General features: G+C 55.6%; 1 protein-coding gene and 1 long non-coding RNA gene across 5 annotated transcripts; one reads left to right on the forward strand and one right to left on the reverse strand.

Annotated features, from left to right (window-relative positions):
- Positions 1-4,968: 4,968 nt before the first annotated feature.
- Positions 4,969-8,346, reverse strand: LOC131498359 (asialoglycoprotein receptor 1-like). 4 transcript variants are annotated; one of them, XM_058705561.1, is made up of 9 exons: positions 8,130-8,346; positions 7,819-7,908; positions 6,600-6,716; positions 6,385-6,480; positions 6,224-6,295; positions 5,949-6,035; positions 5,702-5,853; positions 5,477-5,583; positions 4,969-5,390 (listed from the first exon to the last, which is right to left on the reverse strand). In XM_058705561.1, the coding sequence occupies exons 2-9, from the start codon at positions 7,883-7,885 to the stop codon at positions 5,234-5,236; spliced, it is 855 nt and encodes a 284-aa protein (XP_058561544.1). In that variant the 5' UTR covers positions 7,886-7,908; positions 8,130-8,346; the 3' UTR covers positions 4,969-5,233. The 4 variants fall into 4 exon arrangements, with proteins under 4 accessions (XP_058561544.1, XP_058561543.1, XP_058561542.1 ...); XM_058705560.1 differs by having other exon boundaries at positions 7,819-7,980; positions 8,126-8,345; XM_058705559.1 differs by having other exon boundaries at positions 8,126-8,344.
- A 395-nt stretch (positions 8,347-8,741) lies between these two features.
- LOC131498361 (uncharacterized) lies at positions 8,742-17,139 on the forward strand. Its single transcript, XR_009255403.1, has 3 exons — positions 8,742-8,985; positions 15,095-15,206; positions 15,788-17,139. It is a non-coding gene; the product is annotated as an uncharacterized LOC131498361 (long non-coding RNA).
- The last annotated feature ends 58 nt before the right edge of the window (positions 17,140-17,197 follow it).

Raw genomic sequence — 17,197 nt, forward strand, 5'->3', positions numbered from 1 at the left:
GAACGTACTCACCTATAACCAAAACTCTGTGCCCTTCGACCGACGTCTCCTACTCCCCACCCCTCCCCCAGCCGCTGGCCACCACGATTCTAACCCTCTGGTTCTATGAGTTGACTTCAAGGGGTCCCTGGGTGGCTCAGTCGGTTGAGTGTCCGACTTGGGCTCAGATCATGATTCACGGTTCGTGGGTTCAAGCCCCACATCAGGCTCACTGCTGTCATCGCAGAGCCTGCTTCAAATCCTCTGTCTCCCTCTCTCTCTGCACCTCCTGCACTCACGTGCTCTCTGTCTCTCAAAAATAAACATTTTTAAAGAAATAAAATTGGGGCGCCTGGGTGGCTCAGTCGGTTGAGCATCCGACTTCGGCTCAGGTCACGATCTCACGGTCCGTGAGTTTGAGCTCCGCGTCGGGCTCTGTGCTGACAGCTTGGAGCCCGGAGCCTGCTTCCGATTCTGTGTCTCCCTCTCTCTCTGCCCCTCCCCCGTTCATGCTCTGTCTCTCTCTGTCTCAAAAATAAATAAACCTTAAAAAAAGAAAATAAAAAAAGGAAAAAAAAAAGAAATAAAATTGAACATTTAACTGAGACCATGCAGTGTCTGCCTTTCTCTGTCCGGCTTATTTCACTTAACAGAAACGTTCTCCCCTTTCAACCACGTTGTTGCAAATGGCAGGATGTCCTTTTTCACGGCTAATAGTTTCTGTGGTATTAGATTCCACAGTCCCTTTATGAGCGCATCTCTCGACAGACGCTTAGGTTGTTTTCATATCTTGGCTGTTGTGAATAACTCTGTAATTAACATGGTGGTGCACATACCTCTTCGAGATACTGATTTCGTTGCCTCTGGATACGTACCCAGCAGTGGGTTGCACTTTTCACATTTGGGGACCCCCCATGCTGTTTCCCAAGCGGCCTCACCATAGGCGCTGTTGACAAATGCCAGGCACACAGGTCGCCTCCAGCTCCTGGTACCCAAGAGCACTGCTGGAAACATCCTCGTGGTGTCCCATCACGGGCCAGCGAGAGGGAGGCTCTCTGGGATGTTTGTCGGGAAGTAGGGTTGCGGGGATCACGGCGTCCATGCGTTTCTGATTCCGCTAAATGCCTTGCAGAATGGCACCCTACTTACTCTCCAGCGGGAGGGCATCAGGTTCCCTGTTTCCCCACATCCTTGCCAGCACCGGACATGGCTCGTCGAGGTTTGAAGCTACATTACATGAGATGAGACTCAGAAGTTCCTTCTCTGCGGCTCGCCTCTTTATATCCTTTGCTCCTTCTAAAATTGGTTTCCTTTGTGTGTGTGTGTGTGTGTGTGTGTGCGCGCGCGCGCCTTCCCTGTGTCCCTCCACATCCACCGTCTACCCTTCTCCGCGTCGTCGTTCTTTGGCCTCGGAGGCTGAGCTGTGTACCTGCATCCAAGTGTTCCCTTGCCATCTGGCTTCCAGCCGCGGCAGGAAATCAGAGGGAGGACGAGGAGGGAGGTGAGGACATTGACTCCTCCAGCTCCCTCCCTGCCTGCGAGCTGGGAGCTAGCTGCCTCCTGCAACCGAAAGTCACAACAGACTGACAGTCACAGCTCCTGTTGGGGCAGGGGGGCTCTCCACGCAGCTTTCCCTCTTCTTGGGTTCCTGGAGGTGCTCACAGCTCCCCACTGCTGGGACGCTTGGGGCTCTGTCCTATTTCACATGGCTTCCCGAATCCTGCTCAGACCTTCATAAATCATTCCTTTATTAAAACATCCTCCAGGGGCGCCTGGCCGGCTCAGTCAGTGGAGCGTCCGACTCTTGGTTTCAGCTCAGGTCATGATCTCACAGTTCGTGGGTTTGAGCCCCACGTCGGGCTCTGCGCTGACAGTGTGGATGGAGCCTGCTTGGGGTTCTCTCTCCCCCTCTCTCTGCCCCTCCCCCACTCACACTGTCTCTGTCTCTCTCAAATAAATAAGCTTTAAAATTTTTGAAAAAAAAATAAAATACAATAGAATCTTTCCAAAAAAAAAATGTTTAATGTTTCTTTTTGAGACAGAGAGAGACAGAGCATGAGTGGGAGAGGGGCGGAAAGAGAGAGAGAGAGAGACACAGAATCCAAAGCAGGCTCCAGGCTCTGAGCTGTCAGCACAGAGCCCCACACGGGGCTCGAACCCATGAGCCATGGGATCATGACCTGAGCCCAAGGGAGGTCTCCTGGTTTGTTATTGGTATTGACTTTCCTTGGAGATGGTCTCTTCCTTCCCGATTCTTACAACTCGGATGCCTTTTCTTGTTTTCTGCAGTCTGACCAGGCTGCCTCGCATGAAATAAGCCAGCAGCACCAACAGTAGCATGGCAGAAACTTCTAGCTGACCCCAATATCCCTTCTTCCCCTTACTGTACACCAGGAGTCGGCAAGCATTTTCTGTAAACAGACAGCAAATATTTTTGGCTTTTCTGGCTTTCTCCCAGCCGCTCAATTCTGCTTACAGCATGAAAGCGATCACCAGCAATATAGAAACGAATGAGCCTGACGTGTTCCAATGAAACTTTATTTACACAAACGGGTGAGGGCCGCGGTTTTCTGACCCCTGTTCCACATGAATTCAGTCCCCCTGGCTTTTCGCTGAAATTTGCCCCCACCCCCAAAATACAGAGTCCACTTCTCAGCTGCATTTGGGGCTGCTGCCCTGGGACTGGTTCTGATCAAAGAGATGTACCTGAACTGCACACGGCTTCTAGAAGTTTTCTCTGCCTCTTTTTTTCTTTCTCGTGCCAGAAATGGGTCATGGCTGCAGCGAGGCAGACATCTTGGAACGTTGATGGAATTTATATATTGAGGTTGGACATCCACAAATAGAAGAAGCTGAGGTCCTGGGGTGCCTGGGTGGCTCCGTCGTTTCGGCGTCCAACTTCGGCTCAGGTCATGATCTCACGGTTCGTGGGTTCGAGCCCCGCGTCGGGCTCTGTGCTGACAGCTCGGAGCCTGGAGCCTGCTTTGGATTCTGTGTCTCCCTCTCTCTCTGCCCCTCCCCCACTCATGCTCGCTCTCTCTCTCTCTCTCTCTCTCTGTCCCTCAAAAATGAATAAACATTAGGGGCGCCTGGGTGGCGCAGTCGGTTGAGCGTCCGACTTCAGCCAGGTCACGATCTCGCGGTCCGTGAGTTCGAGCCCCGCGTCAGGCTCTGGGCTGATGGCTCGGAGCCTGGAGCCTGTTTCCGATTCTGTGTCTCCCTCTCTCTCTGCCCCTCCCCCGTTCATGCTCTGTCTCTCTCTGTCCCAAAAATAAATAAAAAACGTTGAAAAAAAAAATTAAAAAAAAAAAAATGAATAAACATTAAAAAATATATATGTTTAAAAAAAAAAGCAGCAGCTAAGGTCCTAAAGGAGTTTGCCAAGTGCTTTTTCTGCATTATGTAATTTTTTTCTTTTGTACTCCATTAATCTAGTCTCTGTACTCCCTAAGCCTTTTATTATTTTTTTTAATTTTTTTAACGTTTATTTATTTTTCGAAAGAGACACACAGGGCATGAGCAGGAGAGGGGCAGAGAGAGGAGACACAGAATCCGAAGCAGGCTCCAGGCTCCGAGCTGTCAGCACAGAGCCCGACGCGGGGCTCGAACTCACAAACTGCGAGATCATGAGCCAAAGTCGGACACCTAACCAACTGAGCCACTCAGGCGGCCCACATGTTATCTTTGTAATGCATCATTTGATTGGGTTTGCTAATGATTTATATGGGAATTTTATATTTCTGCTCATTATAGTGACCGTTCATTATTTGAAATTTGTTAAAACTTGCTTTATGGACCCGTATTTGCTCAGATTTTTTTTTAAATGTCCTCGCATACTTGAATAGGATGTATATGCTCTGGTTGATGATTTTTTAATAAATCCCTGCCTTCTGGGACACCTGGGTGGTTCAGTCTGTTAAACGTCTGACTGTTGGTTTCAGCTCAGGTCATGATCTCACGGTTTGTGGGTTTGAGCCCCACGTGGGGCTCTACACTGTCAGTGTGGAGCCTACTTGGGATTCTCTCTCTCTCTCCCCCTCCCCCTCTCATGTGTGCTCTTTCTCTCAAAAATAAATAAATGCTAAAAATTTTTTAACATTTAAAAATTTAGACGTTTAAATGTAAAATTTTTAAATTTTTAACTTTTTTTCACGTTTATTTATTGTTGAGAGACCGAGAGAGACAGAGCGTGAGCAGGGGAGGGGCAGAGAGAGGGAGACACAGAATCCGAAGCAGGCCCCAGGCTCCGAGCTGTCAGCACAGAGCCCGACGCGGGGCTCGAACCCACAAACTGTGAGATTGTGACCTGAGCCGAAGTCAGATGCTCAACTGACTGAGCCACCCAGGCACCCGTCAAAAATAAACTTTCAATGAATAAATAAATAAATACATAAATACATAGATAGATAGATAAATCCATCCCGGCCTTCTATTTTGAAGGGTTTATTTTGTTATTCCTTTTCAAGTCCTGCTCCGGGTGAGCACGAGCCCAGCCCCAGGGTGAGCCCTGCTTCTCTGTCTCTGCCCCTCTTTCTTTTTCTGCCTCTCATGAGATTTTGTCTCAAAAAAAAAAAAAAAAAAAAAAAAAGTGTTCCTGTGAACCCCCATCCTGGGCTGTGGATTCTATTTATTTGGGGGCTTCTGTTCCACTGGTTGTCTTTGCACGTTTGGTGATTCTCCAGAGCAGACTTATCTTCAGCTTTGCTGTGTCTGTGGCCCGTGGACACTGCTCCATCCGCTGTAATGCACGCGACAGACATCAGGGAGTTTCACTCGAAGCTTCTGCCGCCCTGGACCCATGCGGGTGATTCCGGTCCCAGGGCGTTGGCTGCAGGCGCTGTGGTCCCCAGAAACAGCACACCTTCTCGGGGAGCCTCAGAACAGCCCTAACTCGCACGCCTGTGATTAACAAAGCCCACCGGGTCCCCCTGGCTTCCTGCCAACCAGCCCGCTCCGATTCCTAACGCCCAAGAAGCAGACAACTCGTGGCACGTTTAGAATATTCCGTTCATTGTTGCCTCTGAAACACGTTGACAACCACCTGTAAAGCGCGGAAAGCGGGTTGCCGTCTCCCCGCCCCTCCAAACGTGATTCCTGCATTCCTCAGACACCGTCCCCGAAACTCCCCTTAAAATCCCAGATCAAACACCCCCGAGAAGGTGGAGGGGCCCCCATCCCCGCCCCCCACCCGGGACAGCAGCATCGTCCGGCAGGTGGGGGCGCCAAGGAAATAAATTAGGGGGCGGGGGTGCTCCTAGCCGGCCGCGTCCCGCTCTGTCTCGCACACCCAGCGGTAGGGTCTCTGGCACACGTCGTCGTTCCAGCGGCCGTCGTCCGTGAAGTGCGCGCAGTCCTCGCCCCCGCCCAGCCCGTGCCCGTACCAGTCGTCCGGCTGCTCCGGCCTCCAGTTCCTGCGGGGACGCGCGGATGTGAGCCGGGGGGCCCCCCCCCTCCCCCACCCCCGGGGACCCGCGGGGCCCGGGGCGCGCGCACTCACTTGAAGCCCTTCTCGTAGTCCGTCCCGTCCACCCACTTCCAGGGCCCACTCTGGTCGGTGAGGCCCATCCAGGTGTTCACAGGCCCCATGTGGTGCTGGATGAACTTCTGGGGAGACGGGAGGGGGTGGTGAGCCCTCCCCGGAGCCCGCCCGCCCCCCCCCCCCCAGGGGCCCACCCGCTCCTCCCGGGAGCCCCCCACCCCCACCCCAGCCCCGGGAGCGCACCTGCTCCTCCCAGGAGCCCACCACCACCAGGTGCGCGTTCTCCAGCCGGCAGTACTTGTCCGCCTCCGGCCAGGACTTCCCGGAGCGGGAGAACCAGTAGCAGCTGCCCTCGTACTCCAGCCAGTTGACCGGGCAGCAGGAGGCCGCGGAGCCTGCGGCGCAGGGGAGGGTGGGGGCGTTGAGGCGGGGCCCGGGGAGGGGGAGGGCGGGGGGGGCGGGCGAGCCAGCGGACGCCCCGCCCCCTCACCGTTGCCGTGCAGGACGCCGATCTGACAGCTCAGGCTCCGCAGGTCCGACACGAACTGCCTCACGTGCAGCAGCAAGCTGGAGTGATCTGGGGGGGGAGGGGTGGGGGGCGGGGCGAGGGCGGGCAGGGGGCGGGGCGGGTCAGTGCGGACGCTGGGGGCTGGGAAGGGCCCGGCCTCGGCGCGCTGGGGCCCGAGGAGTCACAGGCCCCCGGGGCTCGGCCGCAGGGACCCCCCGGGTCCGACGCGCCCGTGCGTGCACGCTCCCCGCTCTGACCTTCGCTGAGCTGCCGCTGCTGTTTCTGCAGCTGGGACTCCAGCGACTTCACCTTCCTGCCCACGCTTCCCCCTGGGGGAGAGGCTGGCTCAGTGTCCCGACATCCCCAGCGGTCCACGGGCCCCCCTCCCCACCCAGCCGCAGCCCCAGGGCCCCCTCACCCTGGCTGCTCAGGGCCTTGACCTCGACCTCCGTGCTCGCCGTGAAGTTGCTGAACGTGACCCTCAGGGCCTGCAGCTCGTCCCGCAGCTTGGAGTCTGGGGGTGGGGAGGGTGTGCACGGGGCAACATGAGGGGGCCGTGACCCCCGTCGCAGACGCCAGCGCTCTCTCACCACTTGCCCCGCCCCCCCCCCCGCCCACCCCCAGGGCACCCACTCTGGGATCCGATCACACAGACAACCACCAGCAGCAGGAGGCCGAGGCCCAGGGAGAGCAGGAGGAAGCAGGGTCCGGAGCAGAGTCTCCGGAAGAGCCGCTGGGGCGGAGGTGGCGCTGCAAGACAGGGCGTCCGGGTGTCAGGGACGGGGTCCCGGGAGGAGAGCGGGCGAAGGCTCCTTCTCCAGGGAGCCCTACAGATGAAGAAATCCGTTATTGGGGCGCCCGGGTGGCTCAGTCGGTTAAGCGTCGGACTTCGGCCTCAGGGCACGATCTCACGATTCGTGGGTTCGAGCCCCGCGTCGGGCTCTGCGCTGACAGCTCGGAGCCTGGAGCCTGCTTCGGATTCTGTGTCTCCCTCTCTCTCTGTTCCTCCCCTGCTCATGCTCTGTCTCTATCTCACTCTCTCAAAGATAAATTAAGATTAAAAAATAAAAGAAAGAAAGAAAGAAATCCCGGTGGTAGGCGACCCTGAGCGACCAGAGGCCGGGAGGAGGGCTGGGAGCGGGTGTAGAGCGCCGACCTGCCCCAGCCGGCCGGGGCCCTCAGCCTTTGCTGACACCTAGTGGCCGGACTGTGTCACTGAAGCTGATGAACTACATTAGTTTTGGGGGGAGGGTTCTGTCCCCCCCCCCCCAAAGGCCGGGAAAGAGGAGGAGGTTTCTCCTCTGGCTGGGCTCCAGGAGAGAAGACAGAGGAGCCACAGCCCCCCAAGCTGCTCCCACCTGGGGGGGGGGCTCCCCTGCAGCCCCTTCCCCCCACCCCCATCCCCAAGAACCCTCCTGCTCAGCCCAAACAGCATCCCTGCTGGCTGGAGAAACAAAGGGGGGGGGGGAGTGGCTGTTGTCTGACGAGGGCCTCAGCCTCCCCATGGAAGTCTGGGCCCTTGTCCCTGTCCCCTGGTCCCGGACACCCCATGCACACACACTCTCACACCTGGCCGAGGCTCACCAGGTATTAGAGGTAAGGAAGGCAGCCCTAACTGCTCCTACGTACTCCTGGTCCCCTGGTCCCCTGGGTCCACACCCTCCGAGGTCCTGGCCAGGGGGTGACGTGGCAAGGGTCAGGAGGCTAGCGGAGGTGGAGCGGACCGTGTTCTTGTGAGTGGGGCCGACCCAGAGGCCAGGTCAGGGCCCACAGGAGGAAGCAGGAGCTGAGTCAAGGCGACAAGAGCCACCTCACTGTCACCTGTCCGAAACGCAAGGAGGCGTCCCCTTACCTTGTCTAAGCTGATGGCCATTGTCCTCGTTGTCCAGATGCTGAAGGTCTTGATAGTCATTTGTCATGATAGGGCTGGCTGGACCTGGGCCTAGGTCAAGGCTGGGGTTAGGGCTGAGGCTGGGGCCGAATGGAGCCGGACAGTGCGGGGTCCAGTCCGTTTCTAAGTCATCGGCGGTTACGTGAAAACCTCTCTTCTTTCTCCAGTTCTTTCCCAGGCCTGCCATGCAAACTTCACCCCTCTGAGGTTTTCCCGCCCAGCCCCCTCCCCACCCCGGTCGGGGCCCCGGCCTTTCTTCCCCTTTTACTTGCTGGCAGTCTTGAAGTGGATTCCTGGATCCCCCAACGCTGTGCAGATCCCAGGCTAAGAAGGGGGCTGGAGCCCAGAGACTTGGGGTGCGCGGACAGCCCTGGATGATGGGAGAGGAGGGAACAGGGTCCCTCCGAGGGCCCTGAGCCCTGCGAGTCTAGGTCCGTGTGTCTCTGGGTCTGTGTGTCCCAACACTGAAGCTGGCATCCCCAGCGCCTGGGACTTTGGACAGTAAACAGAGGTGGGAAAGGATTTGGAACTCAGGGCATGTGTGGGGTGGGAGTGGGGGATGGGAGGCCTCCGCTTTCCTCCCCGGGGAGGGGGAATCTCCTGCTCTGCACCCTCCCCACGCCGGCCCCAGCCAAAACCCCATTAATCACTGCTCGGTTTGGGATGGGGAGCCAGGTCAGTAGGGGCCAGAGGTGCTCATTGCTGGTTCCTTCTGCCCCTCCTTTCACTTCCTGCCGCTAAATTTCTCAGAATCGTGGGTGTTTCCAAATATCCCTGGCAGGGACCAGGGGCCCCCGAGCTCCGCTCTTGCCCAATCCGGGCTCTGACCCTGGCATCTGAGCCAGGGGCCCCGGCCCTCCTGTGAAGCTCAGAGGCCAGGCCCTGCAGCCTTGGGGCCTGCTGCTTTACTCTCCCTGGGAGCAAAGTCCCCCCCTTCCCCCCCAGCAGCCTGGGGGTGGTGGGGAGACAGGCGGGAGAGAGAGCAGGCTTTCCCCACCCCACCTGGGACTGGTGCTAACAAGCTCCCATTGGCTCCTACTGGGCACCCAGGCTTTTCACCCCTTAACTCCTCTCTTAAAGCCCAGAGCCCACCCCGATTTGCAGATGAGAAGACTGAGGCCCCGACAGGTAAGAGCTTACCCAGGGTTACACTGCAAGGAAGCAGCAGAGGCAGGCCTGGAATGTAAGCCGCCTGATTCCAGGACCCGTGTTTTGTCCCCGGGGAAGCCTACCCAGACCCTGGATCCTGAACCATCCCTGAGGCTGGGCCCTGGGGTCTCAGACCCTTAAAGCACAGACCCTCCCAGCCCCACAGGGGATTCAGGGAGGCATGTATGAATTCAGATCATGCAAATTTAGAAACTGAACAATACTGGGACACCTCGGGGGCTCAGCCGGTTAAGCATCCACTTCGGCTCAGGTCATGACCTCACGGTCTGTGAGTTCGAGCCCCACATCAGGCTCTGTGCTGACAGCTCAGAGCCTGGAGCCTGTTTCAGATTCTGTGTCTCCTTCTCTCTCTGCCCCTCCCCTGCTCACACTTACACGCGCTCTCTCTCTAAAATAAATAATAATAAAAATTTAAAGATAAGAAATTAGGCAATATTAAAGATGTTCATGGGTCTCACTTTAGGCCCCAAATGGGAAAGTGTGCAAACACTATGTTTCAAGGACAGAACTAGACTTTATTACAAGAGTTTTACATTATATGAGATCTCAGGAACACAGTCCTCACATTCAATATGAAAGCCCCAGGGGCACCTGGGTGGCTCAGTCGGTTCAGAGTCTGACTTCGGCTCAGGTCATGATCTCTCGGTTCGTGAGTTCGAGCCCCATGTCAGGCTCTGTGCTGACAGCTCAGAGCCTGGAGCCTGCTTTGGATTTTGTGTCTCCCTTCTCTTTGCCCCTCCTCTGCTTGCACTCTGTCTCTCTCTCTCTCTCTCTCTCTCAAAAATAAATATTAAAAAAAAAATAAACAAACACACAAAAAAAGAAACCCTTGGGTACACCCTCATTCCTGTGTCCTGAAAAGCCCCCTGCTGTTTGCATGCGCTGGGGCTGCGGCCAGGCCAGTAATTCGGGGACTATTGGGCTGTTCACATTCTCTGATATCATCGCTCACAATCCGGTTTATTCGGGCAAACATACCTATGCTGCTTTGGTCAGAACAGTGACCGAAAGCACTTCACTGCGGAAGCTGTGACCGGCAGGAAGCATATAGGGGCTTCTGGGTAATGGAAATGTTATGCTCTTTTTTTTTTTCTTAATGTTTATTTATTTTTGACAGAGAGAGAGAGAGAGAGAGACAGAGCATGAGCGGGGGAGGGGCGGAGAGAGAGGGAGACACAGAATCCGAAGCAGCTCCAGGCTCCGAGCTGTCAGCACAGAGCCCGACGCGGGCCTTGAACTCAAGAACCGTGAGATCGTGACCTGAGCCGAAGTCGGACGCTTAACCGACTGAGCCACCCAGGTGCCCCATAGAAATGTTCAGCTTCTTGACCTGGACACGGGTTGCATGGCTATGTCCCCTTCATAAAACTGCAGAAAAGCTGCCCACTTATGATTTGTACTGGACGTTCTACTGGAGTAAGGTGTTCCTGAAACCCGGTTTCAGAAAAAACACTGTGAAGAAAGCCAGACAAACAACATGATGCATGTGCTGGGGCCGCTAATTTACAGGCGAGCCTCCTGCAAAATACCAGAGATGGTCCTAAGAAACTAAAAAGTAGCTAGAAAGAACACCGGGCCACAATGGTGACGCTTTAGGCCGAGAGCCCATCCACCCTGTGCATTTATTCCTTTAATATGTATCTTCGGGGCGCCTGGGTGTCTCAGTCGGTTAAGCATCTGACTCTTGATTTCGGCTCAGGTTGTGATCTCATGGTTTGTGAGTTGCGAGCCCCACGTCGAGATTTTGGCTGATACTTCGGAGCCTGCTTGGGATTCCCTCTCCCTCTCTCTGCCCCTCCTCTGTTCATGCTCTCCCTCTCCCTCTCCCTCTCCTTCTCCCTCAACATAAATAAATAAACCTAAAATAAAATTTTTAAAAATGAATATATATCTTAAGGGCACCTGGCTGGCTCAGTTGGTCTAACGTGCGACTCTTGATCTTGGGGTTATGAGTTCAAGCCCCATGTTGGGCATGGAGCCTACTTAAAAGAAAAAAGAAAAAAAAATATATATATATATGGAAAGAGAGAGATCTTAAATTATGCGAGGCCTTCGGGAACATAGGGCCTCTTGTGTTAATTCTCTCTTGCTGAGTAACTAGGTACCCCCAACTTAGTGGCTTAAAACAACACCTATTTGTCAGCTCACAGTTCTGTAGGGCAGACGTCCAACTGGGCTGTCTGCTCAGGGTCTCACAGAGCTGAGATCCAGGTGCTGGAGGACCTCGTCTCATTTCTGGAGGCGAAGGAGAAAAAGAACGAGCTTGCGAGCACGTTCAGGGGGTCAACGGCATCCAGTTCCTCGCAGCTGCGGGACTCAGGTCCCCCTTTCCTTGCTGGCTGTTACCCGGGGGCCACCCTCTCCTGCAGACCACCGCGTTCCTTGTCACGGGAGCCCTCCACCCCCAGAGTCCGCAACAGGGGAGCCTGGGGGGCTCAGGGGGTTAAGCGCCCGACTTGGGCTCAGGTCACGGTCTCACGGTTCATGAGTTCGAGCCCCGCCTCGGGCTCTGCCCTGAAGCTCGGAGCCTGGAGCCTGCTTCGGATTCTGTCTCTCTCTCTCTCTCTCTCTCTCTCTCTCTCTCTCTCTCTCTCCCCCACTCCCCTGCTCATCCTCTGCCTCTCTCTGTCTCTCAAAAATAAATAAATGTTAAAAAAAAAATGTAATTGATTAATTAACTAATTAATTAATCAATTAAAAAGATTAGGTCCACTTGGAAGAATCTTCTTAAGGTCAGTTGTGTATACATGACACTATATAAGGTCAACCAAACATAACATAACATAATCACGAGAGTGATGTATCTTAACATACTCAGGTTCCAGGGATGACGGCATGGAATCTTGGGGGCCACCGTTAGAGCTCTGCCTCAACACAAAGCGACCCTGTCCCCTCTGGGTACACTTGCCTGCCGGTTGAGGAACTCATGACCAGAGCAACGCAGGAGGCTGGGCTCGGAACCTGGCACTCTCACCTCCGGGACGATCGCGAAAGGCTTCTCCTGGGGGGCACCTGGTGAGGGGCTCAGTCGGTTAAGTGGTTAAGCGTCAGACTCTTGATTTGGGGTCCGGTGGTGATCTCACGGTTCGAGCCCCCAGTCGGGGTCTACACCGACAGTGCAGAGTCGGCCTGGGATTCGCTCTCTCCCTCTCTTTCTGCCCCTCCCCGGCTCACTCTCTCTCTCAAAATAAATAAACTTAAAAACATTAAAAAGGAAGGAAGGAAGGAAGGAAGGAAGGAAGGAAGGAAGGAAGGAAGGCAGGCAGGCAAGCTCCTGAAAGGAGATCTCTAATGTTGGCCAATAAAAACAGGTAGGATTTTATCATTGGTAATTAATGAGCAAGTGACCCTGCAGAGAGAAAACAGTAGCACAAGGGAAATGGACTGAGAGGTAGTGTGGACCACTCTGGGAGCCTTGAACGTCAGGGTGAGGATTTTTGAAGGTCACTCAGAAGCACGGTAGTCTCCAAAATGGGGAATGCGGGGCGCCCGAGTGGCTCAGTCGGTGGAGCGTCCGACTTCAGCTCAGGTCACGATCTCACGGTTCGTGAGTTCGAGCCCCGCGTCGGGCTCTGGGCTGACAGCTCAGAGCCTGGAGCCTGCTTTGGATTCTGTGTCTCCCTCCGTCTGCCCCTCTGCTGCTTGTACTCTGTCTCTCGCATTGTCTCAAAAATAAATAAACATTAAAATTTTTTTTTTTTAATGGGGAACATGCACCCCAGGGAAGTCACAAGGTCATCCACTGGAGTGTGGCAGGAAAATATTTGCATAATATTTATATAATTTATAAAATATTTGTAAGGTTTATTTATTTATATATTTTTAATATATATATTTTTAATGTGTGTTTATTTTTGAAAGAGAGAGACAGAGCACGAGCATGGGCGGGACAGAGAGAGAGAGGGACACACGGAATCCGCAGCAGGCTCCAGGCTCCGAGCCGTCAGCCCAGAGCCCGACGTGGGGCTCGAACTCACGGACCGTGAGATCGTGACCTGAGCTGAAGTCGGACGCTTCAGGGTGTGAATACTGGGAGGTGAGACTTCCTGGGGGCCACCTCGAAGGCTGGCCACGGTTTAGAACGAATGAATGAGTGACGACATACTGGGGGACACACGCTCAGAAACCTTTCACAGATGGGGCACCTGACCAGCAAAGTTACAGACCGTGACTACAGACCACAAGGTTCATGAAGATTTGCAGGCAAAAGGCAGGACTGTCATTAAACAATGGCGTGGCCTGGAGGCAGGCGACGGGTCAGAGGTGGGCAGCGCAGTGAGGGAGGGAATTGGCGTGCCTAACCAGGGTCCAGTCCTCTGCGTCTGCCTCTAGAGGCAGAGGTCTGCCTTGCTAGAGGCAGCTCTGGAGTCCGCAAGGGTTCTGGGCTGGACACATGGATGTAGAGTCTTGAATGTTGCCCAAGGCCATACATTCGTCCATGACACCGCCCAGTGAGGGCCCCATTGGGAAGGAAGCAGCCGCAACAGAGTCCCCGCCCCCACGAAGGAAGGGGAAGAAAGATCCCCAGGACCGCCAACCATACAAGTGCAGGGGTGGGGTTGACCCTTAGGGCCAGCTCTGGGCACCCCAAACACCCGGTCAAGACTGCCAAGGAGAGAGGACAGTGAGCCTCCCACTGGATGAGTCAAGAGCAGGAAGTGTTCTGGGGCAAGGGGGGAGCCGAGCAGTGGAACAGAGAAGAATCTGGTACAGAGGGCGTGTGGACGCAGAGCAAGAAGGACACGGGAGGCTGGGGGTTCTCAGCATGTTAGGGCGGGGAAGACGAACAGCAGGACAAGGGCGGCTATCAGACAGATGTGAGTTCACCTTGCCCTCGTCTGGAGAGTGGGTTGAATGCTCACGTCAGAGAGCTGGCATCGCCTTGCACAGGGCCTGGCTCGTACTAAGTGCCCAGCACAGACTAGCCGTCCGCATTCGGATTATTATCACTAGTTCGAGTTCAGCCAGCCCCCCAGGGCTTCTGGATGTGGGGAGCGGGGGAGGCTGGGGTCAGGTCAGCAGGGCACATCTCTCTCTGTCTCCCAGAGGGTGGTTAGCGACTTACCTGGGAAGGAACTGGGGGAACTGGGGGCCTGGCGTGGCGGTGGAGTTAAGACAGCCCCTCATCTTCTGTGGATGAGACCTGGGCACCGAGCCCCCTCGGCCCTCACCGCCCACCCCCTCGCAGAGCGCTCTCGAGCTCGGGTCTGGGATGTGCCTGCCTGGCTCTCTCCCCGGCCCCCAGGGTCAGGATTGCCACTCAGGCCCTCCGGCTGCAAAGTCAGGCACCCGGAAGGCCTTGCCAGGAGGTGACTGAACAAATGGGCAGAGCGGGCAGTTAACCGAAGGCTCAAGGCTGACTTTCCAAAGAGGGTGACCGACGGCTCCCGGAATCCAGGAGAGGCTGAGCAGGGCCTGAGTGGAGAGGAAGCAGGAGAGGTAAGGCGAGGCACCCGGGCCGGGAGCTCAGTGCTAGAAGCAGCCACAAGGGAAGGGGGTCTCGCGAGGCCGCAAGGAGGAGGTTGCTCACTCACAGTTGTGAGTGAGAACCGACAGAACCCACTCAAGGGCCTCCATACGCCCTGCAGCAGGGCGAGAACTTTCTGCACCCTGGTTCTCTGCACCCAGACACGCTCCAACTCCTCGGCGTTGGGACAGGCAGGATCCTGTGCCCCGGGACCGGTCAACACCTCTTTCCCCCACTTTTACTGACAGGTGAACGTTTAGAAAAAGGTAAAACTCACCACACCTGGGTGGCTCAGTCAGTTAGACCTCCCGCTCCTGGTGTCGGCTCAGGTCATGATCTCGAGGTTCGCGGGATCGAGCCCCGCGTGGGGCTCTGCGCTGAGTGTGCGAGAGCCTGCTTGGAACTCTCTCTCTCTCCCTCTCTCTGCCCCTCTTCCCCCACTTGTGCTTTCTCTCTCTCTCTCTTGCCCTCAAAATTAATCTACATTAAAAAAGAAAGGAATGAGGAAAAAGATAAAACTCCACGTTTCCAGGTTTTATTTAACTTACGTTTACCAGTAACAGAACAGACCAATAGCAATGATCGGTAACCGCTCTCTAGGAGGTGCAGGGCTGCGGGCCGAGGGCCCTGCTGCACATTCCTCACGGCCATGCGGCGAGGTCGGGAGTTATCGTCCCCATTTGTGAGCTAGGGAAGCTGAGGCTCACAGAAGGTTCGCTCTCAGCCCAGCCACAGCGCCTGGCCACCTCCCGTCCTCACCTCACCGCCTCCGCAGGGCTGGTTCTCCAGCGCCCCCTGCCGCGCTTTCTCCCTTTCCCCCCCCCCCCCCCCCCGCCGCGCTTTCTCCCTTTTCCCACCCACCCCCCTCCCGCCCCGCCCCGCCCCGCCCCCGGCCGACCGGCCGGGCGCCCACCTGCCGCCACGCCCACTCCCCCGCCACCTCGCCTGCCGCCACGCCCCCCCGCCGCCACGCCCCCGCCGCCACCTCGCCTGCCGCCACGCCCACCTGCCGCGCGCCCCCTCCCGCCGCGCCCGAGCGCTTCGTAGGACACTTTTCAAGCCCAGAATCGCTAGTTTCTCAGACCCCCTCCTCTTTGTCTCCCTCCCGCTCCACCCCACTGACCTCCTGTCCTCCAGCGTTCCCACCTCGCCCTCCCTCGGTCCCCCTGCACACTCCCCACCCCAGGCTCCATCAGCGTCCAGGCCTCGACTCCAGCGCAGCTCGGAGGAGACGCCTCCCTGACCACCCCGTCTGAACTAGCGAAGACGCGCACCTCGTCGTCACTTTAACAGCGCCATCGTCATTTTGATGATCTGCACCCCTTCACCCCCTCCGGTCGGAGGTCCCCACTGCAAGGACCCCAAGGTCCCTGAGGGCCCGGGGGTCGCAACCCCAGCATTTCAAACAGCTTGAAACCAAGCAAGAGCCAACTACGTTATTTGTTGAAGGAACCAGAGAGGGGTGGGGAGGAATCAGGATCCGAACCGCAGTCTGTTTGGGAATCCAGTGCGTCTATCCACTCAAGCGTACGGTCTCCTTAAATGGCCAAGGATGAGCTCTTTATAGATTTGGGAGAATATACCACAAACTGCCAAAGTGCCTCCCTCTGAGGAGTATGTGGAAGGAAACGGGGAGGGAGCTTTTGTTTTTTTTTTTTTTTTTTGAACCGTATGTATTTCTATATTTATTTGAATTTTTCTAAGGCCCACGTATTACTTTCATAATCTAGAAAGTGATGCATGCAGGATTAGGTGATTCTCCCCCCTTCTCGGTGAACTCTCCTTAACCCCTTAGATCCAGACGCATCACCTGCACACACGTTCCTCAGCTCACAGATTCCTCCCCTCGGCCAATGGTAGAGAACATCAGCACAGCTTCAAACCATCTGCTCCTACGCAGAACCAAGCTAAAAGAAGGATTATTTGAAAAACGTCCTTGGAAGCTGTGAGGCTCCGCCCGGGGAGGTGGGAGGCGTCAGAGTCACCTGGGAGGTTTTCCTGAACCGCACAGCCCTGGGGCCCCACCCCCAGGATCGGTGGGTTGGGTTTTAAGTCTTGTGCAGGGCAAGCCACGGAGAGGACCACTGGTTTCAGGGACACACTACTAGAGATCTCTACCTTGCTCCTTGGATCAGCTCGGGCGGGGGCAATCCCATCCTCCCCAGAGCTGCTGGGCCTCGGGGGATCTTTTGCATCCAACGCTTAACTTCTGTCACCAGGGGCGACCAGAACTGCCCTCTGCACCGTTTAGGGCTTAACCATCTCAACTCTTAGCACCCTCCACCTCAGCCTTCTTCCGTGGGGCCCCTGAATCAGAGGGGGAAAGGGGCAGGATCACAGCTGGTGCCAGCGACGGCTCATCTATGCTGCAGCGGAGGCCCTCGTGGTGGGAACCTGTCAGGCCCATGAACGGTGGGCAGAAGAAAAGCTGAGATGTGACACTGTGCACAGCAGCATCTGAGAAGCTGCAGCAAGACACGGTCGGGAAAATCTGACTCCCTAAAAGAACCACAATTTTTTTCTCCTTTAGAATAAAGAACTTGGTAATGGACCATTTCCCTTTTTGCCCTGGCTACCAGGAAGCTCAGAGGTCATATTTACTCTCATAGCTACATAGCTACTGCATCTGTTTTTCATTTCTTTCTTTCTTTTTTTTTTTTTTTAATTAAATCTTTGGTATCAAGGTCCCATTTTCCTAGAGGT

The sequence above is a fragment of the Neofelis nebulosa genome, chromosome 16 (assembly GCF_028018385.1).
Source record: "Neofelis nebulosa isolate mNeoNeb1 chromosome 16, mNeoNeb1.pri, whole genome shotgun sequence".
In the NCBI taxonomy this organism is placed as follows: domain Eukaryota; kingdom Metazoa; phylum Chordata; class Mammalia; order Carnivora; family Felidae; genus Neofelis; species Neofelis nebulosa.